The sequence below is a fragment of the Ctenopharyngodon idella genome, chromosome 20 (assembly GCF_019924925.1).
Source record: "Ctenopharyngodon idella isolate HZGC_01 chromosome 20, HZGC01, whole genome shotgun sequence".
NCBI lineage: Eukaryota > Metazoa > Chordata > Actinopteri > Cypriniformes > Xenocyprididae > Ctenopharyngodon > Ctenopharyngodon idella.
This window is the reverse complement of record NC_067239.1, coordinates 26,434,615-26,460,775: the sequence shown is the minus strand read 5'-3', so window position 1 is coordinate 26,460,775 and position 26,161 is coordinate 26,434,615. Positions and strand designations below refer to the sequence as shown.

Sequence of the window (26,161 nt, the reverse complement as noted above, 5' to 3'; positions counted from 1 at the left end):
CTCCTGTGTTCTGATTGGTGGAGGATTACGGTAGCACAATCAACCGGTCAGAGAGTGATCAGGTTTCACTGCATGACACAAACAAACATTCCTCTATCTCTGGTCAAAAAATGCCAGGATGTACTGTAACAGGTGGTATAGTAACAATTTTCTTCAGCATATAATGTATTTGTGTAAAAATTAAGCTAAAATAGTTATTTTGCCAATGTCACAATATGAGGTAAATCCGACCCTGGGTAAGATAACATTTTTGTTTGTGCTATGATTGTTTGGTACACCTAATTTACTGGTTTTGAATAAGCATTTATCTTACAATCGAACAGTCACTATTATAATTTTGATATGCAAGTAGTCTTTATCCTACATGATGTTGGCTCACTATCAGAAAACCCATTCTGAATTAAACAATATGGAAAATGCCCCTTTTACAAGATGTAATATAAGTCTCTGGTGTCCCCAGAATGTGTCTGTGAAGTTTCAGCTCAAAATACCCCACAGATCATTTATTATAGCTTGTCAAATTTACCCCTATTTAGGTGTGAGCAAAAACACGCCATTTGCGTGTGTCCCTTTAAATACAAATGAGCTGCTGCCGCTTTCCACAAGAGGGCGGAGCTGCTCAACAACAAAGCTGGAGAATCTCACGCAGCCAAAATTATGATTGTCAGTAACTGTGTTCAGCCTTACATTGTTCAAACTGGAGTCGGACACTGATGGAGAGACTCAGGAAGAAGTTACAACTTTTAGAATGCATCTGGACATTTCTAAATGTTTAGTAGATACATTTATGTAGTTGCTGTGGAGTTGATTCAACTCATGTGCCGTCATGTTAATCTTTTGTGCAAATCCAGCATTGAATTGACCCTCGTTTGTGAAGCAGTCCGGTGTAAAATGACAGCATGGCAACAACACTCCACTACAATAACTCTTCCTCTTCTCTAAAGCAGCCCAACTTGGCCTCACACCCTTTGTTGTGTGTTCTCGGGGGCGGGGTTTATGTAAATTTTAGGTTTCGTGATGTCACTAACCTGGAAAGAAGCTGTTTGTTGTAGTCCTTAAACAGAATTATTTCCAAAAGAAAATACAACATTACTGACAAAAATGTTCTTTTTTGATTTTTCTAACAATAATGAAGACGACGAAAAATATATAACAATATTACAACAACAACAACAAAAAGGAGATTGCCCCGTGTTAAGATATAGGTTACTTTAGACTGTAGATGCCTCAGGGCTCATTGTTCAAAAGCCATCAGTTGAATTCAATGCTTTACTTAGCAGTAATGAAACCACATTCAAGATCAATTATTTTTTTCAAACGAAATAAAATGCATAAATTAAAATGAATGTCTGCGAGTCTGTGCACTGTTTTAATTAACCTATCCAGCAAGTATGTCACCTATAATAACATTAATAATGAATAACAATGTATTTGTGCTTTTCCAAATAATTTCTCAGCTGCAGTTTTTTTGGGGGTGGGGGGTGTAGGGGGACCCCTCCAAGAGCTTTGACACACTGTATAAGACTGACAGAGCGAAGGGAGCGACCACCTGTAGCGCTGTATCGTTTGTCCTTTGCCGTGTCACAGAAGAGAACAATGCCCTCCATTCAGATTTCTCCCCAGGCGAGAGAGACGTAATGAAAGATAGACTAGATTGTCATTTCCTGTGTTTGCTGTGCTTCTGTAAACACTCGGCGCTGGCACACAGCTGCGACCCTGATCTATGCCATGATCTCCTGTATACCTCAGGCTTCGCACCGCTCAGATGAACTGCCATTGTAATTGGACTAGGCCATGTGATGAGTGGTTTGTTTTTGCAGAACGACAGAGAAAATCACACAAATGGGAGAAAAAAAAAAAGAAAAAGAATGCAAAACCAATATACAATTATACTTAACATTAGTGTTCATGTTACTATGCAAGTAATTATGTGATTAATGAGAAATACTAATGAACATCATGTACTTAATATGCAATTAGTTTGTGGAGCAGCTTGGAATTACACATTGCTATTGTAATTAATTTGATTCATTGTTCAGTTTGTGTAACATGAACACTGTAATGTGAAGTGCCCTTTATTAACAATAGCTCAAATCCTGCATCATTCTCGACAGGAAAATAAGGTCTACAGTTAATCACAATCGAAGAGACTTGTTTTGTACATAAATGCATATGTAACATATGTAAAATAAGTCATTAATTGTTTTATTCATCTAAAATATTGTGAAAACTCATTCGAATTTCCTGAGGGAACTGCATGGCAAATTAGCTTTCTGTGTCAGCCTTCAAATTGACGTTGCGGCTGAACAGCTTTATCGTGCCTTGTGACATCATTTCCTCTAATGTTCTGGGTGAACGGCAAATCTGTTTCTATTTCCAATTCACTTTTGTCTATATCAGTTTTACTTTACCCCATGGCTATGGTGTTTTCTTTCTTCCTATTTCACTAACGGTCTCACTTTGTTGCTTTTAAATTGATAAAACACATTTTCTCTCTGCATGCGGTTGTCCAGTTGTTTTACTTATTCATATGCTATATTTAAACTTTTTTGGTTATCATGGTTTATTTATGAATCCATTACTTTATAGCCAGTCCTCGATCTGTTCCAGCTGTAAAAAACTTTCTAAGCTTCAAATAGGAAGAAAAATGAAAAGAGGATGGATGGATGGATGGATGGATGGGTGGATGGATGGACAATTTATGGATGTAATACAAAGATGATTCATTTTAACAGTTTGAGTATGCCAACCATCTGACCTTTTGGAAGCATCTTTATGGTTGGCACACAATTAAAAATGAAAAATAAAACCAGAGTTGTTTATTCTCTTGCAGTGTCAGCCTTGTATGAGTCAGATCCGCCCCCAAGCATGAATGATTTACTGTAAAATGAATAATTTGAATAAAAGGAGTTTTTTTTTTTTTTTTTAAACCAAGAAATCCCCATTAAAAAACAACAACTCAATATTATATTAAAAGATTGTTTTATTCACAATTGAAGTGTAACAAATATAGTTTATCAAAAACTTTTGCTGCTCTTTAATATAATTTATTACATGATAAGATCATAAGATTTATATAAATGATGGCTGGCAGTTTGCCAGAATGAAATATGTACAATTAAAAAAACAAATTAAAGAAAAAGAAATAAAACCAAACAATTTCCCACAAAATTAATTGCATATATATTAAAGAAAAAACAAAACAAATCAGACTATGTGCAATGGAATGATTATCAGCAATATTGTACAGTTACATTTCTGAGGTTGTCTCATGAAGAAATAACAAACAACAAGAATCACAAACGAAAAAAGGCATTTTCTATGCAAGATCATCAACACAATATTTAAACGACAAATTTTTAAATCTGAAAAGCACATCTCCTATTCTGCGTATCGCAACCAGATGCGAGGAAACGTCTGTTCCCTACTGTCGCTGCGGATTCTCAGTCACAGCTTGAGGAATCACTTTCACTACAGAGACAGCACAAAGCGCTAGTCCGCGCTAAGCCGCGGCAGTGCTAAACATCGTTTAGATTCGCAGTATCATGAATACAGTGAACGCGATGTCTTATCTACAGTGTCACAGTGTTTTATGATGGGCCTTCCTCGAGATGACATTACTTTCATATATTACGGTTCCTAGTACGCTGTTTGCTAGCACACATATAGCAGAGAAATACCATGTCAAGTGTTGCAGTCGCCGGCCTCAAGAGAGGAACCTCTGTGAGGTATTTTTTTTTCTATGTAGATCCACCAGTATAATACATTGGTTAAAGCACCACACCGTACTAGTTAAGCAGGGTGGTTCAGTTTTTTTTTTTCTTTTCTTTTTCTTTTCTTTTTTAGTTTTGGAAACACTGCCAAAATGTAGACGCTAGCAACAAACCTTCAGTCAGTCACATCCTGCCACTCAAACCTCAAGCTTAAAGTGTCATTTTCCAAAAAAACATACCAATAAGATGGGAATTCCATGAACTGGAATGTGGCTATGTAATGTGTAATACATGTAGTGATATATATGAACACCAATGTGTCAGATTTTTTTCTTATTAGTTTCCTGTGTGTTGTATCCAGTGCAATGGACTGCTTTGCATTCATTGGTTTCCATCTTTTTCCATCGAAATTCTTTACTTGTGCTGTCACATTGTCCTACAGTAATATTCCTATTCATTTCTACATGGAGAACCCGAATATACTGATTCAAAAATTTGTGCTTTCATGTTAAATCAAAAGAAAGAAACAGATAAAATGATAAAATCACAACAACTAGGCCAAAGTATGTTCAATTCACATTTGGTGGTACATTCATACACATATTCACTCCCCTTTTTGACTAATGCTGCCCATGTCCTAATAAAACTTTCCCAACGGATTTGAGCAGCTTCATCGCTGTTTCCTACGGAGCCCCTAAAGGGACATGGTGATGGTTAAATGCTTAAATTTCAATGCTTTTGAGTTCTCTCGCAAAACTTTTGTGTTCGCGTCAACATTTTTTGCGCTCTCTTACAAAACTTGTGTTTGCTTACAAAACTCCCCCAAGAAATTCTTCATTCATTTGCAAAACTTTCATTATGGGATGGAAGGAAAAACTATAATTCAATGCTTTTGCGGGCAACAGCAAAGATTCTCAGGGAAACGTAATAGTTTTGCGAGAGAACGCAAAAGTTTTGCTGGCGAACGCAAAGGCATTGAACTATTATTTTTCATTTAATATTTTTTCCCATTAGAGGCTCCATAGTTTTCTGCCCTTCACAATGAAAAAAGACAAAGAACCCTACATCTTGAGGAATAAATTAACACAAAGTACTCTATTTTACATGTCTTCCTCTTCCTCCATTGATTAAGTAAACAATTAAAACACATTTTGTATACATTTTATGTAACAAAGTAAGCTCACGAATGTAGAGGAATTAATGATAAACCACTGATTCTTATGTTCATGACAAGGTTAAGCCAGGTAGGATGAAGCTCTTGGTCAGAGTGAAAATAAAAATAGAGCGTTGCTATTAAAACTTGACTAAATTGATCAGACTAAAAAGGCACTAGTTGACTTGGTTTCACTACCTGTTGAATAAAGCCTCGAAATACCGAACCAAACATCACCCCGAAAGAAATAGACAGCAAGAGACGGCGAAGTTCGGTGGATATCTCATATCTTCGCTTCTGTAAACGCACATGATGCAAGAAACACAAAAGGACATAGATGCAACTTTGAGTTACCTATGGCTTTATAAAGTGTGTGAGAGGGCAAATACGATGGAAAACGATCTGGTCTCCTCACAGAGGAAATATGGTCCTTCTGGGTCTCTGAGGCTCAGAGACATGTCCAGAGTGTCAGGGACAGAGAGAGAGAGAGAGAGAGAGGACAGGGGCAGCATGCAGAATCCCTAGAAGAGACGGCAGAGGAGAGAGGGCTGTGGAGAAACACATGAAACTCCAGCAGAAGTCCTGGAGGACAGGAACTCTCCAGCCAAGGGGTTTCGCACCCATAGCTCTTGTCCACTGTTAAAGAAGATCCAGGAAGTTATGTTTCAGTGGTGCTTTGGGGTGGGATGAAGATTACTTGAGATGGTTGGCTAATTCTGGGCTCTGTTTCTTAATGACGGGAAGAGGATGGGCCTCCGTGTTGAACACCCAGTTATCGAAGGGCAAATGGTCATCGTCTGAGAACAGGAGATACAAATACCTGAAAAACAAAGAAAGAGAATCTCTCAAGACATTTCAAGGGCACTTTATGATATAGTTATTCACAGTGAGATTGCCTGTGAGAGATGTATGTATGTATGTATGTATCGACTATCGAGAGTTTTCATGTCTATAGCACAAAGGGGGTGAGAATAGTCAAATGGCAAAGTTTAATACTTATGCACAATAGTAAAACGCAAACATCGCTAATTATCTCCATTAATGCCAAACTGCATCAATAAATCTAGCTCTTAAAATCTGAATGTTTACTTTGTAAACAAAACATGAACATCCTCCAACTAAGTGCTGATGTATTAAAACTGCCTCTGCCAAGTAAAACACTGCCAAGACAACAGCAACCTAAATAAAGGATGAAGACTACAAACTACAAAAAGTCTGAACATTTTACTTCCTTTGGCCGAGAGTCATAGCTAAAGGACATTGTTTCACAAGTGAAGGCCATAATTCAAAACCTGCAGCCAAGGAGGAAAAAAAAACCCCCAAAGGTTTATTTGGAAGGCCGGATGACACTCGTTAAAAAATTACAGTCTATAAACTTTAGCTGGAGACGGTGATGCTGATGCCTGTTTCCTGATGAAGTTGTGACCTTGATAATATGGTATCTAACCCTCCCATCCTCCTTCCCTCCCTCTCAGTTCCCTCTCTGAACATGCATTGGCTGGAGATTCGCTGATGAAAGGCTCTCTTCTCCACTGCCCCTCTGAAAATATAAACTGTTGACCTCAGTCCTCCAGAGTTAAAGCTAAATCATGCGTGTCCACTGGATGAACCACTCCAGGCAGCTTAAACTGCACCTGGCCTCCTTCTGCAGCCAGTATGATCTTCGAACCTTCAGTTTTAATGCTCTGCCAATGGGTAGAAAGAAACTGGAAGATGAAGTCCAATTATAAATAAGACTAAGCAGCTTTATTAAATGACAGAGGTGACAACAGTATCACACTGCATCTGCAAGTGAAATGGACCCAACAGCCATCAAGCTAAAAATCCTCTTTTAAATTTTATTTTTGAGCCATTTTTAAAGTCACCATGAAATCAAAATGGACAATTCTTGTTTTTTATGGAATATTGCAGGATTTATTATACTATAAGTGATTCATCCCTCATAATCTTTAACCAATAACTTCTCCTCTCCCTCTTGTAGCGACATCTCTTCTCTGATGACGTGTTTACTGACATGAGGGTGGGACAACCTGTCACTCACATTCAACCATTCAACCAGCCATTCAATTCCCCATGGACAAAATCAAGTCCCACCCTACATTTTTTCTCGTTCAAGAAGCCGTTTCACTCAGATATACATCAAAATAAGGAAGAAAAGACTGTCACAACTTCAGTTTCCTGCTGACTTTAATGATGGAGATAGCTGAGTGGAGGGGTCTTCTGGTTTTGTCTAAAAAACTAGACAAAACTAATTATGAAGCAAAATGGGGTTTTGGTAATTTGTCTTGGATCCCATTGATTTTCATTTTATGAAAAAAAATACAACAAAAAAAAAAAAAACACTGACAACCAATCAGAATCCATCCTGCTTAAAAGCATTTAAAAGTGGCAGACGATGTAGCATGTGCCTATAGTAAACTGAATCTTATCGTGCATTGGTATGGGTGCTAATATAGTTATTGTAATTAGGGCTGTCAATCGATTAAAATTGCATGATGTGCCGATTAATTTAGCTGAGAAATTACCCTAAAAGATAATTTAAAGTCATTATTGTATAAAGCATCAAATAGACATCACAAAAAGTAGCTTCAGAAAGAAATATTTTATTTGATTCAGCATAGAATTTATTATACATACATTTTTGGACCATGAGGTTGAGTAAATTATGACTGAATTTTAATTTTTGGATAAACTATACGTTTAATGTTTTTTTTTTTTTTTTTCAATAAGCGGCTGATTAATTCAGGAGTGAAGTAAATGCTTCTCTTTATGAATGGTCCATTGAATCAGTGGTTCACCAGAAATGAAACACCGCTGTGTGTTGCTCAGAGACAAACAGCTCTGCTTTGTCTTTATATTTTTGTTGTCAAAATTGAGCAAAACAGACAATACTGTGTTTAAAATTACAATATTAACTTAGGATTTATTGAACTATTGTATAAAATCAGTATTGCATTTGCACTCATGCTATTCTGGACAGTGCGATATTGCGCTTGTTATTCATGTGATATAGCTATATCATATGATGTAAATATGAGACAAAAACTCATACAGGGGCATTTTTGCCCCCATATCTTGAATTTTAGGGACATTCTAACTGCATTTTATAGGCTCCATCGCGCAGTGAGTTGTTGCCCTTCATCATATTCGTCATCAGTGAACTGCATGAAATGTCAGATGACCTATGTATATCTGGGGTGGGGCAAGTGCGTTAAATGTGTTAATAATTTTAAGGCATTATTTTTTACCGTAATTGCTTAATCTAATTAATGCGTTAAATCAACAGCCCTAATAATAATAATATAGCTATATCGTTTTTGTTGTTAATAGGTCTTAAGTCATACAGGTTTGGAATGACATGAGGGTAAGTAAATGAACAAATTTTCATTTTTTGAGTGAGCTATCCCTTTAGTGGTTCAGCATGTGAAGCGGAGCAGATGTAGTGGGCTGAAGTGAGCATGTTAAAGAGCACAGTCATGCCCACAAACACATTGAGAGCATTTCTATGAACAGGAAACTCTGATCCCTCAGCCCGCCAGACAGTCTGGCTCTGAAGAAGATTCATTACTTAATACGCACTTACTGTGCAAAAGAGGCGAATGCAGCCAAAAGCAACAGAATGAGAAACAACCAGAATAATAGCGAAGAAAAAGCCAAAAGCAGGGGTTTCTGGATGAGCTTACTCTCTCTCAAAGAATTGCTAAGTCTTTTCTGTGTTCAATTGTCTGCGTTGTGCTCCTCCTGGCCAAAGGGCAAGCACTCCTCCAGAGTATTAAAGGCAGGAGAAATGGAGAGCCGCTGTCTGCCGTGGCAGGATGAGACTCGAATAGTGATTTCCCCTTAAACCGCAATCAAACGGGAGGAGAACTGGGAAAAGATACCCAAAAAACAGGATACAGAAGAGCACTGCGACCTCGCTAACTCCTCAGCTCTTCATTTTGGGTTCTGACGGAGGAAATGACTTGTTCTTTATTCATTCCTTTCATTTATCATTGTCTTTAATGATGAATGTTGTGCGATATGGATGCCTGTGAATGAGTTCCAGCTGTCACAGTCTTGTGTCTCAGTCTCTTCACCTTGACAGTGACGATTCTCACTCTGACAGAGAAATGGCTCTATTGACTACATTCTGAGTGAACATCTCTCCTTTAGTCAATCATTGCAGAAACACAAGTTCTCTTACAACATGCCCTATCCATAATTCACAGAACATTTGATATGTATTGCACAAAGTGGCAAGAGGTTTCTGAAAAATCTAAATCTAATTGGCTGGCTAATCTGATTTCAAGGACTCAACCTCAGTGCTCTAATATACAAAGATGCGTTTACTAGCTTTTTATGTTTCACCCTAAAATCAAAAGACAAATACAACCTTTTGCATAAAGAAAATCAAGTCTATTAAGATGCACTGTAACGTTATTTTTATGACAATTAAGCACTGTTCTCCAAATTCTTATTAATTTTATGTTTCCCCCTCATTATTCTGACTGATGATTCTCATTAATATAATAATTTTTTTTTTTTTTTTTGCTGGATTACAGTAACAAATTACAGTAATGTATTGTATGTGAATCAGAATTCATTCAACACACATCATTGCAATAATAAATACAATAATACATATTTACACATATATATATATATATATATATATATATATATATTTTTTTTTTTTTTTTTTTTTTTTGTATTACAGAAATACTAAATTTTAGGAGAAATGTGCTCAGCTGTCATGAATATAGTGTCACAAAGCAAAAGCTATAAGCATTTAAGCATTTAGCAAGCAGTTTTCCCAAACCTGCAGCACAGTCAGTTGTGTGTGTGTGCTGTACTCACTTGAGTGTTTCAGCCAGGTAGAAGCTCTGCTGCACGTCATCATGGTTGGGAGTGTTGGCGTAGACATCTCTTACTCCGCTGTAACCCCCTTCCACCCTGCAGTACTTCTCCAGAGCCTGAGATACAGAGATATAAATGCACCTGTCAGTATCAATGCAATTCCTAGCAACTGCATGCACTTTTGATTTTCAGAGACAGGACACCGATGCAAAGGTGCTTACTGGCTCCATTCAAAAGACCCCCACCCTCAAGTCTATATGACAGGGCTGGGCAATTCTGGCCACTTTTCTGAAGAGTTTAGCTCTAACCCTGATCAAACTCACCTGCCTGTAGACCCCTACTTTATAATATTCTGGTCTCTAGATATATAAGGACTGCTCCTTCAGTGTAAGTCTATGGGAGATTCAGCCAGTTTTATTGTCAGTCAGGCATAAACAGTAGGTCCAATCACTCAGAAAAGTAATACTGTAGCACAGATGACCTCAAGGAGCCTCAAGATTTACAACAGAAAAAACTGTGTGGGACAATTTATGTGCCAAAGTTTAATACTCAGGATTTAGGTGTTTGTTTGAATACCAAGTTTTAGAAGAAATTACTTTTACTCAGCAAAGATGCGGTCACACCGGTTGCACCGCCCTAGGGATGGCCCTGGTTATGGGGACAAAACGTCCCCACAGAGATGGCAATATCTGAAATCCTTGTCCTTGTGGGGACATTTTTTGTTCCCCATGAGGGAAACAGCTTACAAATCATACTAAGTGATGTTTTTTGAAAATCTAAAAATGCAAAAAAGTTTTCTGTGATGGGTAGGTTTAGGTTAGGGGATAGAATATACAGTTTGTACAGTATAAAAATCATTGCATCTATGGAAATTCCCCATAAAACATGAAAACCTAAACATGTTCGTGTGTTTTTAGTGATATTTTAAACCCTTTCACCAAATCTGGGGCATATGCGAAAACATTTTAAAACCACTGAATTCTACTTTTTTTTTTAAATCCATAAACATAAAAGTTAAATAGAAAAAAAGATATTTGATTTGTTTAAAATTATCCACTCATACTCATATAACAATTTATCTAACAGTTATGGGACTTGTGCCTCTAATGGGAAAGCAAATTGTGCCCTATTTGTGAAAAGTGCCATAATAACAATCAAAATTATTGGTGTTGTGGTCTTGTAAAGATTGCGAAAAAGAACGTTTTAAGATAATGAAGATTTGACAAATTCGTTTTTGAAGGAAAAAATCCAGCCTTTCATTCAGTGAGTGTTGAGCCAGCACATTTTACTGAGAGAGGAATAGATGACAGAGGGAAAGCGAGGGAGGAAGAGATGTGATGTATCGCCTAAAGGGACAGACACATCACAATGGCAATCTGAAGTCATTATGATACAATTACAAGGCTGTGAGATCCAGGCGGTCTCCATTGTCTCTAATCCTGCTATGCTGAAGCGTAGGGAGCGTCTGAGGGCAGGGATAAAGCCTCACTGTGACTCACAGTCTGGCTTACATCCCCAGCCTACTGTGGCGACATGTTTACCAGTCACACACACTGACATTACATAATAAGTGATGCGTCAAATCCACACGACAGAGTTCTCACCTGTACCGCCTCCCAGCCCCATTGCCTGTATTTGGGGTCGTGGGTGAACCTCCACATGTACATGTATGTTTCGATGACCTCCGGCCTCAGGATGAAGTACTTCTCATTTTGTCGAGTGGCGATGGCCTCCACGCCGCCGTCGAAACGGAACGCCTCGGGACCCAGCTTCATACCTGAAACATACATGCCGACAAATTCATCGCTCAAACTTCCATGTTGACAAGGGATTATGGGATAACATTGTTCCTGAGATGAAGAGAAACACTATCTGGATGTGGATTAGGGGCTGTGGCATAATCTGGACCTTTGATAATCTGCGTCAGATAAAAATACCTACGCATTATGAACACGTCGGTGATGACTGTGTATGTGTGTGTTTAACAAGTGCCAGAGGGATTTGTGTGCATGTGTGTGTGTGTGTTCAGGGTTAACTGGCACTGAGCAGAGTCAGCAAAAAAAATACTTGACTAGTAAATAAACAAATCTCTTGCTAATGCACAGATGTGGAAAAATACATCACATACTCTGTATGTAAGGTATGTTAGACAAACCTACGGAAAATAATTTTTTTTTTTTTTTTTTTTTACATTTTTTCAGCAAATACTGAGTATAAAAGTATCATTTAAATATTTAATTCAAATACATTGTTTTGTTTTTGCATTACCACAAAAACTCACTACCGTAATGTTTAAATAAGTACAATAATTACCATATTCACTGAGTACTTTCGATTTCTTTTTGTAATTCTCATTATTCTCAGTGTCAGTTATTTATATAAAAAATAAAATAAAAGTTAAAATCAGTAAGTAATTTTACAATATAAATACATCAACAACAAAAAAATATTTTTTTTTTGTAATGAAAATTGGTAGACAAGGGGTCAAAAACAAAAAGAAAATAAAAATGGTAGAAAATCTGTTTAATTTTCTTTACACAAAACTTTAATTTCTTATTTCAGTGCCTGCACTTGCACTGCATTTTACTATCTATAACTAGAAAATGTATGTATTATCATGCATAATTATTATTTTGTTTGTTGGAAATGTTTTACATTTGTTGTTCTTCCACTCACTTGTTCGTGTGTAAGACTCGTGACACGTGCGGGCGATCTCAGCCGCGAGTTCCATCTGGTGACCTGTCTTATCATCGGGGGCTCCGTCTGCCCCTAAAGCGATCATACCACCGGCGAAGCAGGTCAAGTGACCCATCTTATGCTCCAGGAGTCCGCCTTTCCATTCTGCGATGTACGTCAACCCTCCGCTTGACTTTCGGATCAAATTCTTTTCAATTGCCTACATACAGAACAGAAAATGAAGAATGGAGATCACTTTAAGTTGTTTTTAATGTCAAATTCTTCACTCTGTGGTTATTTATACTGTGTGGGTTTAAAGGAACTTTGTCCTTGTTTGCACTTGTTTTGTTTACCTAATACAAAAGGGTACATTCAAGGCTTCGGAGTGATTTCATTCTCTCAAAAGCGTCATATGAACAGTTCAAGGCCCAGAGTATGGAAGATCATAGCAGAGATCAGGGTCACAGCTGTGTGCCAGCGTTGTGTATTTACAGAAGCATCACATACATGGGAAATGAGATTCTTATCTGTCTGGAAAAGGACCTCGGTGCATTTGAATGGAAAACCGGAGACATTCATCACCATGGTACCAAAGGCACGAAAGGAAATAAGTAAAGCGTCTGACTCTCTCTTTTTCTTACATCACTCCCTTTGTAATCTTATCTCATCATTTCATCTTGGAGAAACTGAAAGCAGTAACAGTACTAGCTTAATTTTTTTTAGTATGTTGACTAATGTATTGTAGGTTTTCATGTAATGATGGCATTTTTGTCAACAAGTAGCAGGATAGATGCTACATTGATGTTTTTGTCTAATTGAATTAAAGAGTAAGATGAGTAATTAATCAAACATTGTCTTAGAATACACTCTCTTCTCCATATAGCATGAGAACGCTCAAGTGTTCGATTTTGGATCTTGTATCACCCTAAAGCAGGGGTTCTCAAACTTTTTGGGACCAGGGACCCCTTAGGGTGAAGAAAATTTTCCAAGGACCCCATCATAATTATAACAGTGATTAAGCATATGCTTGCTATAGTTTGTACTCTTGTAATCAAAAAGCATCTAATTAATTAAAATATACAATTTACTAACAATAAAAGTTTAACAAAAAATATATTTTTAGGGCCATATGAAATCAGTTTTATTTTTTCCTCATTTTTTTCCCAATTTAATGCTTGAATTAAATTTTAATTGAATTAATTCAATTGAATTCAAAAAAGTTTAACTTTATTTTGTTTGCAATAACAGGGTCCTATGAAATGTTTATTTTTTGTTTAAAACAAATTTATTATCAAAAATGGTGGTAATGAAATGAAGGCATGAAACATTAACAATTAATCTTTTAAATATAATAAAAACAATTATTCCATTTATTTTTTGGCAAAAAAAGTGCTGCACAACAGAGGTTTACTGTTAAAATTAAAACATAGAAGTGTGATTTTTCCTTAAAAATAAACTTTTAATAATTGCATTATTATTACTATTATTATTATAATAATAACTGTGAGAAGTACATTCTACTGTACAATAGTAATATATTTAGTACAATAGTAATATATTAGTTTTCTTCAAGTTAAACCAAACTTTTATTTTGACGGGTTGTCGTGAAGACCTTTGAGTTTCTGTGTGCAGATAGGATGATAGTTTTATCAAATTAAATGGTGAAATGCTGGTTAAGTGACTCAGAGCAGGTCTGGAGACTAAGTTCAAGCGTTCATGTCCTCGTATAGTGAGATGGAAGACGCTAAAACACCATGAGCATCGCGTGTGCTTAAGTGTGTATAGACAAAATTCACATTGAGACTTGCAGAACATAGACTTCATATTTAAATAGCAGTCTTATTGAAGTGACAGTGAAGTGAAGTGAAGGCCGAGTATGGTAATCCATACTTGGAATTTGTCCTCTGCACTAGTTAAGGAGCAGTGAGTAGTGAACACAGACACACAGACACACAGACACACACACAGCAAACCGTGAGCTTTAATATTAACAGACGCTAGTGCATATTGCAGTTTTATTAAGTATACAGTCCTACTTTTGATTTAATCATCCAAATCATCCAACGATTTATCTGCACTGAATGAGATGAGAATGGATGAGAACTGAACTGAGCTGGACGATGACAAAACTGTTTTCTGCAGAACTGCTTTATAATACGAAATTAACTCATTTAATAATTGATGATCTTTACAACAGAACTGAATCGACATTGAATTGACTTCAGCTGAACGATGACACTATTTAGCTAGCTGTAAAATAGCTCCTCCAACACTATTTGGCACAAAAAAAAAAGGAGACTTTAGCATTTAGCACTGCTCTAACAACAGGAACTCAATCTACTGTGATACGTCAACAGACATTGCCGTAATGTGCTTATTTTTCCCAATGGTGCAAATAATTAAATGCTACAGCTGAGAGGTGTGGATGAAAGAAGATGATTGAGCGGCCTATCCATGGTTAGTGAGATAAATTAGGTGAAATCAGGCTGTATAGAGAGAGTTAAAGGCCTGATAAAGAGATTTCTGTAACGGTAATGAATGCCTGGGTAAAATGGTGGACCGAATGGCTATGCTATAAGCCCTCTCTGAAGGTGACCGACATAATGCACTTTTCTTTTCTTGGATGATTGGCCTGGAGTCCAAAGAGTGTGTGTGTTCGAGTCACTCCAGGGAGTCACCCAGACAGACGGCCAGAGGGACAACATTATCTTAGGCAGGTTGAGACGGTCCTCTCTAATGAAAGTGAGGATTGAGTTTGCGGTCTGTAACAATCAGTCTGCACCAGCTTTCCAAAGCTCTCACGGACAGCTTCAGCAAAGCACTGGTGGCAGCTTACACACACACACACACACACACACACACACGTTACATTTCAACAGATGGACACTATGAAGAGGAATTCCAACTCAATGTAGATTCTTTCAGTATTCACAATTGAAAAACTGGACATGGAAACTTGAGGAGAAACATACAACAATACAGAACAAGCATTAAATAAACTTTAGTCCGACTAGATGTTAAATTGAATTTGTGACTGACAAATGAACTGTCAGATTAGAAATCCAGTTTTAAGGTTTTTTTTTTTATATTTTATAGCGAACATGATGGAGAATTGCAATTTGAATTTAAGGACGTATAAATAAAATGTAATGAAAGCCTTGTAGTTTTAAATAATACATTTTAATTTTTTTAGTATGAATTTACCATATACAGAAATATTTGAAAATACTGATAATCAATATTTGAAATGACACCTATAGAATTATCGTATGTTTTAATTATATTTAATAAATTACCTTTCATTTTATGGACCACAGTGGAATAACAGTTAATTTCCTAGAATGCACTACCCATTTAAAATAGAGCCAATCTTCAATATATATCCAGCAGATTTATTTATTTTAAATAAAGTTGTCTGAAAATAATGTGTGTGAAAATTCAAATCAGTGATTGTGTTAATTGTTTTTACAGTATTGGTACTTTTTACAGTACTACCAATCACAATTGTGTTGGTAGCGTTCCTAATTTAAGTAAAAATGTAAGAATTCTGTATCCTCACTATTTTGCTGACACAAGTCCCTTTAGCTAGAAAGCATCCTCCAAGAAACATGGATGTCAGGTATCCTCTTGTCTAGTCAGCAGCCATCTGGCCATTTGATCAAATAGGCAGTAGAATGTAACATTTCTCTGAGCTTCTTCTCTCTGTAAAAAGTGACCTTACCTGCAGGGCATCGTAGTAAAGCTTCTTTCCCTCCTCGTCACTTTTGTCTGACATGAGCCAGGCCTTCAGCAGGTACTCATAGAAACTGTCCCCCAAGCCTCCAACTGAGACGTGATCTGCAACACAGCGAAAATGCCAGAGTGTGTGAAAAATCCCTTCCTACATTCATGTATAGTCACAATAGTCTGCTGTGGGACTGCATTAAATAGAATTGCACAAAATTATGAGACGTAAATATGTGCAAAAACACAAACTTTCACACAGTATGAGAGAGCTAGAGAAGCGCTCTCATCTCAGTAAGTCTGTATGGTAAAACATGTTTGTTATTATGTAAATATCAAGATAAAGTGAACCCGGAGTACTTCACGTTGACAATACATGTTAAAAGAGTAGTAGTTATCGTAGTAAATACTTAATTCCACGACAACACTGAAAGCTATTTTATGGCAAAAACATACGTACATACAGTACTGTGCAAAAGTCTTAGGCACGTCAGTATTTTCAGCCCCAAAAAAGGGTTTTAAGCCAGTTATTTATATATTTTGTTATATATTTTGTTCAGTAGGAAATATCAGTTTACATTTCCAAACATTCATTTAGCCATTAATTGTAATAATCCAGTGAGATTTTTGAAAGCACAAGGAGTCTGACAACAGCCGGTGCTTCACATGGAGATCTGTTCTAACCATCATTGAATCTGTCTGTGATTACATGAAGAAACAGATGAAACTGAGACAAACTAAATCCAGAAGAACTGTGGCCGTGTCTCCAAGATGCTTGAAGAAACCTTCCTGCAAAGCTACCTGAAAAACGATGCGCAAGTGTACCTGGACAAAAGCGGTTTTAAATGCAAAGGGTGGTCACACCAAGTATTGATTTGATTTAGTTAGTTAATTGATTAACTTTAGAAGTTAATTGATAAATAAAATCTATTTATGACAGTATTTTTGAAAGCATCCTCACTTTACAGCATTTTTATACAAGTGCCTAAAACTTCTCACAGTACGGTAGCTTTGCAGGTCGGTTTCTTCAAGCGTCTTGGAGACACGGCCACAGTTCTTCTGGATTTTGTTTGTCTCAGTTTCATCTGTTTCTTCATGTAATCACAGACAGATTCAATGATGGTGAGATCAGATCTCCGTGTGGAGCACCAGCTGTTGTCAGACTCCTTGTGCATTCAAAAATTTCACTGGATAATTACAATTAATGGCAAAAATTAATGTTTGGAAATGTAAACTGATATTTCCTACTGACACACTACAGCAAAAGATATAAAATAACTGGCTTTTAACTGGCTATAAAATAACTTTTGGGGGTGAAAATACTGACGTGTAAATAAATAAATAAATACTGGTTGAGCCCAACTGGATATGAATATTAAAAGGTAAGATCAGATGTTTTATCAGACATTTATTATTTTTACATTTACTGTATATACCTATATATGGCAGAAGGCCATGTGACAGAAAAGATATGGTATGGGGGTTTAGGGTCGTTTCTCATGAAGTCTGAGACACCATCAAAAGATTGTTTTGATGATGTTACCATTATGTCTTGCAGTCCGGTTGGAACCAAGCCAGGGTCCAGAATCGGACCGTGGTCTGCTATTTGAGGACCCCTCACCTAGAGCACTCTGGCAACTGTTTAGAAAAGCCTAGCAATCACCTAGAACACTAGCAACCAAATAGCGCACACCAGCAGCCACTTACAGCACCCTAGCAACCATTTAGAAAAGCCTAGCAACCATCTAGAACACTGTAGTAACTGATAATCAGATTCATTCACAAGTCACAATATGCAAATACTGTCATCACTCATTGGAGCAAAGTGACAGACAGTTTACAGCATATTCAAACGTGTAAATTCCATTTAGTAGCCAAAATTTTTAATAATAATAAAAAAAAAAAACATACAATTTAAAGGTACAATATGTAAGATTCTTGCAGTAAAATATCCAAAAACCACTAGACCAGTGTTATATATTTTGTTCACTTGAGTACTTGCAATACCCCAAATGTTTCCAACTATTTGTAAATTGTGAGAAAATTGCAATTTTAACCAAGGCTCTGGGACGTGTGAGGAGTCGCCTGTCAATACCCGTCATACCCGCGTTACCCTCTGTCTGCCTCGGTTTCTGGTTTTATTTAGTAGAAACCTTGGAAACACCAAAGACGCTTTAGTATTTTACACGTTTTAATAGATAAGGGAACAACTGTTTTGATATATTTATAGACAGAAAACTAATTGTTGTTATATAGCTCAACACGTTTAGTCTCATTGTTTAAATCTAATTTTCCTAATTTTTTGCGAGTACCATGCTTTACCATGCCTCAGAGAAAAACACTATTTTGTGAAGTAGCTAACATAGCATAATCAGATGCAGCTTTATTTTTAGTAAGAGTAATACAGCATTTTCTCCATCATACAATACGTTTTAAAATTAATTGCATGCCATTTATCAGAACAAGCCATCCAGCATTTAATATGATATTCTAAAATCAATCTATCTTACTGCAGTGTGTCTCAAACAAGTGTCTCACAGCAGCCGCCGAGCGAACGCACAGAGTAACGTTATAACATCATTTTCAACATTCTCAAATGAATCTAATATGATAAACAGAGCTGCGTTACCTCATACTCATGACCGGAAAAGCGGAAGCGGCGCCGGCGACTGTGGCATAATAAAAGTTCCGCTGCTTGTGAGGCGTGTGTTGCGCAATCGCTCCAGCGGCCTCGTTCAGCTCCCACAACACTTCGGTCCTGCTCTGCTTCATACTACAATAACGTTAATAATCGCATCCATGAACATGATTTCTTCCCGAGTCCTATCCCTATTATTTTCCACTGGCTGTTGAGGTGAAGACCACCTGTCCCAAGATTCCACGCTCAAACTTGGCGTCATCAAGAATAGGCCTCTAGCAACCTCTAGCGGACATAAATCCTACATACTGCACCTTTAAGCAAAATGGACTGATGCACCCAATTAGTATGAGATAGTGCCATTACTGATTTTACAGATGAATTATAGTGAATGTTTCTTGAACATTAAGTATTGATTTGTGAAGGTTTCAAACATTTGATGTTGAGACATTAGCATACATTTATGAAATTGTATAATCTTAAGAATTATTAATGCATTTAAATAAAATAAATATATACTAACTAAAATACATCTACATTGTTTTGGAAAATGAAAAGGGTCTGACCAGCACTTATGAATGGATATAATATGAGGCTGATGTAGCACATGTAGCTGTAATTGTTGGTTATTGCACATTTTAAAACCATATAAAAGTCAATTATCGGCTATTAGCGGGTCATTTTATTCACTGGCCCCTGGTGTATATTTTGGCCCTTGAGCTGCGTAATTTGAATATCCCTGAGGAAGATTAACAGAATTCTGCCTAATTCAGAAATTTAGCTGAGTGCAAAATGAGTACCATAAAAACACCTTTGACATTTGAAATAAGACTTAAACTAAAGCAAAATGCTTGTTTTTCTTTTCTGTGCGCTTTTCCTGAAGAGTAGTTTTTACGGCTGTCTGCACTGTGACTCAATTTCTCTTGATGTATCTATCACACAAACAAGTGCTTAATGAGGTATAAATATTCATGAGCTTGATCATCAATCAGACAATCACACAACAGTGCTGCTCCTCGACCCACAGATTCTCATCTCTCACACACAGTGGACTGGACAGCACTGAACGGACTGCCCATTCACCGTGCCACCTGGAAACACACATACACACATACACATTTATTTTCTCCTTGCGCACACAGACCTGCCTTATCTAGGATTTCGCTAGATACAATGCAGGTAGTTCATTTTATCAAATGAATCTTAGTGGTTAAAGATGTAGGCTTATAACCTAAACTTTGTATGTTCATTTATAAAATAGAAAGGTACTAAAATTTCATTTAAATCATTTTAGCCCACTATCAAGGCATTTGCTAAACTAGATTTTTACACATTCTGAAGACAAAGTGAGTGATTGCTGTCCATGTAAAACTCACCTAGAATGTTTTTAGATGGTTGCTGTGGTGTTTACATGAAAACTTATTTAAAAAGGGACCTATTATGTCCCTCTTCACAAGATGTAATATAAGTCTCTGATGTCTGAAGTTAAAAAAAAAAAACAAAAAAAAAAAACACAGTTTTTGTGTGTGTGTCCCTTCAAATGCAAATGAGCTGCTGCTCCCGGCCTCCTTTAACAGCTTGCGCTTCGGATACTCAACAACAACAAAACTGGAGAATCTCACGCAGCCAAAATCATGGGGATTAGAAAAAAAGGAGTGGGTGGATTTTTATCATTGTAGGGTGGTTTTTGTTCACACAACTGCCAACACACATTTATGTCCAAACACCATGTAAAAGTGGATTGTGTATAAGTTTGGGGCCAGTAAGATTTTTCTAAAAGAAGTCTCATATGTTCACCAAGGCTGCATTTATTTGATCAAAAACACAGTAAAAACAGTAATATTGTGAAATATTATTACACTTAAAATAACTATTTTAAAATATATTTTAAAATGTATTCCTGTGATGGCAAAGCTGAATTTTCAGCATCATTACTCCAGTCGCCAGTGTCACATGATCCTTCAGAAATCGTTCTAATATGCTGATTTGCAGCTTAAGAAACATTATTATCAATGTTGAAAAAAAAACAAAACAAAACAACAAAACAAAAACAAAACAAAACAAAACAAACCTTTAAATTCACACAATTCTTTATATAAAGAGTTCAAAAGAAGAGCATTTACTAATAGATATTTTTGTAACAATGTAAATGTCTTCACTGTATTTTTTGATTAATTTAATGCATCCTTGCTGAATAAAAGTATTCATTTCTATATAAAAAATACATTTTGTTTTGAGTCATTTGTCTAAGTGTAGACAAGAGCATTCTCTCTTGAAGTGCTTCATTTATTTTAATGGGAGAAGTAGTTTCATTCTCTTGCAGTACAGGCACAGAAGCAGGTACTGAATTCTCAAAAGAAAGTCTATAAAAGATTTTAGCAGGAGGTCATTGATAAACTCGTGGCAGAATGGATTTGCCCGCAGGCCTGATTTTGAACAGCACTGTCCTCGAAGATTTAACTTCTTAGTCACATAAGATGGCTTGTCGCCTCTGTCGTAATATTAGCACACAGACACATCACATAGAAACTCCAAACTGTCCTGCACTGTTGGTAAAAGGGTTTCGTTGTGAAAAGGAGCTGTGAGGTCTTCTGTTGGTAAAAGCTTGACAGTAGGGAACAGGAGTTTTTGCTGTCAGCTCTTGATGTGCTTCCTGAGCAAAACCTGAAGACCAGCTGAGCTTATTATCCAACAGACACTGAGAACATGTGAAGCCTCTCTGTGCAGCACTGAAGCACACTACATGCATGTCTGATACTCTACAATATCTCCACATTTTGCTCTTAGAAACAAAGCTCACCGAAAGCAAAATGCAAAGTGATAAAATTACCAAATTTCTTTTGTGTTTCACAGAATGACATGAGGGTAAATGAAAGATTGTATTTTTTTTTTTTTTTTTTTTTTCAATTTTGGATACAATATTCCTTTAAAGGGATAGTTCACCCAAAAATGAAAATGCCATTATTTACTCACCCTCATTTTGTTCCAAACCTGTATGACTTCTTATGTGGAACTCAAAATAATTCGAAGGATGTCAATGTGATTCAAAACACTGGATACCACTGACTTTCATTGTATGGATTAAAAAAAATAATAATAAAAAAAAAAATAAAAAAGAGAGAGACATTTTTTTAAAATATAATTTTAAAGTAAATTACATTTTAGAGTCAATTAAGTCATTAGAATAAATTATAATAAATAATTATAATTAAAATATAAAAATTTTTAAATAATTTTAATAATTTTAATAATTTACTAATTACAAAAAAAGTTTTAATTTTAAAATGTAAAAATATTTAAATTTAAAAAATAAAAAATAGAATTAGAATAAATTCTTTATAATATTTTATTTTTTATTATTATTATTATTATTATTATTATTTTTTATTTTTTTTTAAAATGAGATTTCATTTCATGTCACCTTAGAAAACAGCTTACTTGTTTTGGAACTTTTGTCAAGTCGCACATATGAAGTTAAACTGCAAAGAGACAAACTGCTTTAAAACACACTGAATTCCTGACAACATAAACCAAGTTCATGCACGAGGATAAGGGGGGAAAAAAGATAAAAGAGAGGAAGTGTAAAAGGAGGGTAGATGGTGGAATATATAGAATGTTTTATGTTGCTGTTTCATTAGGGTCAACCCTGGAGCTACTAGCTGCTCAAACCCAAACATGACAACTGACCCATATGGAAAGCCCTTCAGGACTGTTCTGGGCTACTTGTGTGAAGTAAAAAGACTGACAGCTATTTTTAAGTGCAGCTGTATGTTATCATCCCATCTTCCCTGCGGCCTGCTGCCATCTCAGATCATTTTGTTTACGATCATCCAAACAAACGACTTTTGTCAAAGCTAAAAAAGAAGGACTTGCTCCAATGCACAAAAAAGAAACCTTGTTTCTGATTGCTACATTCTGACAACTCAAAAGCCTCTCCCTTTTTTCACTCTGCGGCGACATTCCTCCATCAGAATTTGTGGTCCTGTGCTATCCCAACTACACACACTGCAGTATCTTTGTTCTACTCTGGCTCTTCATCATCAAGCGCCTGCGTCATCACTGACCATGAAGTTAAGACAGCACTGCTCTCCAGACTAAGCCACCAATAAATCCCTCGGAGCGAGGACGGCACGAAAGCCGCCTAACACTGCAGAGCAGGCCTCGCTGAAGTCGTCATTCCGGTTGCCTCGAGACCAGCATAAAACATCCCAAACTATTGATGTACGTGTGATCTAGAGGATGAACGCAAGGAGAAGAGTGTGTGTTTTTCTGCCTGTGTTGCATAATTAACCCTGAAAGCAAGATGAAGATGTGGTGAGAGAGAGTTGTGCCATTTCTTGACAGTTTCAGGGTTGCCAGCTGTCTAGCCTCAGCCTCAAACGGCATTGAACTGTCTGATCCAGATTACACCCAAAAAATGTCAAAAGCTGGCTGCAATCGGCAGTTCCAAATGGAAATGCAAAGTTTCTATCAGTCTGCTGGGAAGCAAAGCCATGTTTAAAAGTTCCCAGGCTTCCACAAGGAGAACTTGTCACTGGTCTTGCCAAAGTTTGAGCAGTTCATGGTTTCAAAGTTTTGAAAGACATTCATGAGTTTCAGTTAAGAAACTCGGTAGCAAGAAAATAATGTTCTGCTTTGCCCTCAGGGATTTTGTCTCCAAACACAAACTGTGGTTGGTTATTTTACCATGTAGATCATTCTTGTCTATTTGGAAGGTTGTGACCAGAATAACCATGTTATCTGGACTAGACTTTATGCAGATAATCAAAATTCTGGCAAAATGCAGACAGCAGGAATTGGCTGTCTGATGTAAACAAATGTAAAAACTATGGCTACAAGAGACATCCAGCTATCTAAGGGTAGGCGATAAGACCAAAATCTTATATCAAGATATCTCATCACCAGTTAAAAATTACTAAAACTAATATTATCCTAACATAAGCATAAAAAAAAGTCAGTGAGGAACAAAGAAACTAATTACAAGCAATAGGACAAAAAACTACAATAGAACAAAGACACAAATGAAATAGACCTACCTGAAAAACTTCAAGCACTAGAAATAGAAAAAAAAAAAAAAAAAAAAAAAACTACAATAGAACAAAGATACCAATTAAATAAACTTCAAGCACTAGATAGGCCTATAGAAATAGGCCCACTACATAAATTCTATAAAGTATTAAAATGTACAAAAACACTAGCCTTCATTGTGTAAATTCAACACATTTATTCTTATTAAAGTTATAAAAGTGATTCAGTCAAGAGCAATGAGATTGTTTGATTAACATTAATGACACAGACAGCCACAGTTATATTAGGCTGCTGTCACTTTAAGACCGATTGCACTGATCTAATATACGGATACATGTGCTTTCCTTCTCAACTATTTACGTTCACTTAAGACATAAACAACTGCGTTTATGAGGATACTTGCAAAGAAGGGCATGTTGACACACGAGTGTGTGTATTTGACCATTCAAGCCCAATAAGGTGCAAAAAACAACTTGGTTCAGTACTCACGCACTCTATGAGCATTGGCTTTATGTACGCATTGCAGATGTGCGCACTCAGACAGCATGCACATATACCAAAATGCTTATTGTGCTTGAACGGTTTAAAATCACTTGTTTTTTTTAACCGCAAGGCTTAAAAATGCATTCAAATGATACGTTTTCGTGATGCCGCAGCACAGCAATGTCACGTGAGCGTAACCACGATAGAGAAGATAATCCAAAATCTCTACCAGGGTGTCTACAGATATAAACAAGTTTAATTTAAGACATTTTTAATACCACCGTATATAAAATTTAAGACAATATCTTAGAGCTGCACGATTCTGGATAAATTAAAAATCCCGATTTTTTTGGTTTCAAAACGAGATCACGATTCTCCAATGATTCTGAACAGACTACTAAAAAAAAAAAAAAAAAAAAAAAACGTAATTTACAAGAGGTTCTGATAAATGTAAATTGCTGCATTCTATTAAAAAAGTTTAATGAATCTGAATGACCTGTTAAAAAAAAACGGTTTGAATAAATAATTCAATGACTCACTTATAAGTCATTCATTGTTTCATTACTGGATAAATCAGGGTTTTTTTAACAAATATCTTGAATGAATGATTCAATACTAAATACATTTTTTAAACAGTCACTTGAGTCACAAAAACATTTAAGACCCATCGAATCTGAATTTAATACAATTTAATACTTTTTTTTTTTTTATTAGGAAAACTTTAAGACATTTCAAGAACCCGCAGCCACCCTGTGATCGAGTTAATCGTTTCTACTGGTAGGTCACCCACCCCTACAGGTATCAAACACAAATTATAAATTTATATTATATATTAACATTAAAAATACAAAGAATATGTTCCTTTAATTCAGAGACCCTAAAGAGAAAATGTGGCACACAACAGACAGCCAGAGTGTGTTTCTGCTGTCCCTCCTGCTGAATTCAACTAAAGCATTCAAAACACACAAATCACTTCCCAAAGTTTAGTCTCTGTCAATCCACTACAAATATTGTCTTGAATCTGCCTTTGAGTGTCACCACGAGAGTATTTTGTGTACAAATCAGCACTCTATCTCAAAGAGAAACACTTGTAAATCAATTCCACTCAAAGAAAGCATTTTGCTAGACAACTTATGGATAAAGCCACTCATTTTAATCATGACATTTCTGGGAAAACTGGCAATTTCTTGAACATATTACATTTCAGCTAATACTTCTGAAGTTCTTCAGTATGTGTGCATGTTTTTGGACTTACGCTGGCCCCACTGTCCACTGTTAGGGTTCAGATAATTCGGGTACAATCCTTGAGGTTTGTCTAGCCGATTCAGCACCTTTCTGATGTTCATTACCTGCAACAGCAGAGCACATATCGCTTATATCACCACATCAAATTATTAAGCCATAGCTAAGCTCATCCACTACAGTAAGCCACTGAAAACGTAGTAAACAGCCTCTTTGATGCGACCAATGTCTTCCTACAGGGGACAGACTCATAAATCTATAGACTAGGTCACTTTCACAGTTTGTACAGCCTCATTCAGAGCTTGTAATAGTGTCATTTGTCTGTGTCTATATTGCAGGTCAGGTCAGCGGACTCATTCGGTGAGAAATCAGATCTGAGAATTGCAGCGAAACGAGCATCAATAAAACTGCTACAAGCAGAGGTCATTCTGGGTCACTGTGGTCAGCTCTTCTAACAGTTCATGACCGCTACAAGTTCACATTTAGTTCAGCACGGGGTTTAATGCACTGTAGAAGCGTAACGCCTGAACTGCTGCTCACCTTCTCAGCAAAAACTGGTCTCCCGGAAAGTGCACTGAGGTGCATGAACTCCAAATGCAGTGTCCCGTATTCGGCGAGAATGCTGCTTCCTCCTGACGCCCATGGCCAGTTTCTGCCGATCCCACTGTA

The 26,161-nt window shown here is 36.6% G+C and overlaps 1 protein-coding gene across 2 annotated transcripts in view; it reads right to left on the bottom strand.

Moving 5' to 3' along the window:
- Positions 1–2,965: 2,965 nt before the first annotated feature.
- The window catches only part of man1a1 (mannosidase, alpha, class 1A, member 1), a 137,079-nt gene continuing 113,883 nt past the window's right edge, over positions 2,966–26,161 (bottom strand). For both annotated transcript variants that reach the window (XM_051874098.1, XM_051874097.1), the window contains exons 6-12: positions 26,033–26,156; positions 25,506–25,599; positions 16,100–16,215; positions 12,379–12,598; positions 11,307–11,479; positions 9,703–9,818; positions 2,966–5,686 (exon numbers count right to left, since the gene is read on the bottom strand). In XM_051874098.1, the coding sequence (XP_051730058.1) occupies positions 5,560–5,686; positions 9,703–9,818; positions 11,307–11,479; positions 12,379–12,598; positions 16,100–16,215; positions 25,506–25,599; positions 26,033–26,156 (970 nt within the window). In that variant the 3' untranslated portion in view covers positions 2,966–5,559. The remainder of the gene's footprint in view (positions 5,687–9,702; positions 9,819–11,306; positions 11,480–12,378; positions 12,599–16,099; positions 16,216–25,505; positions 25,600–26,032; positions 26,157–26,161) is intronic.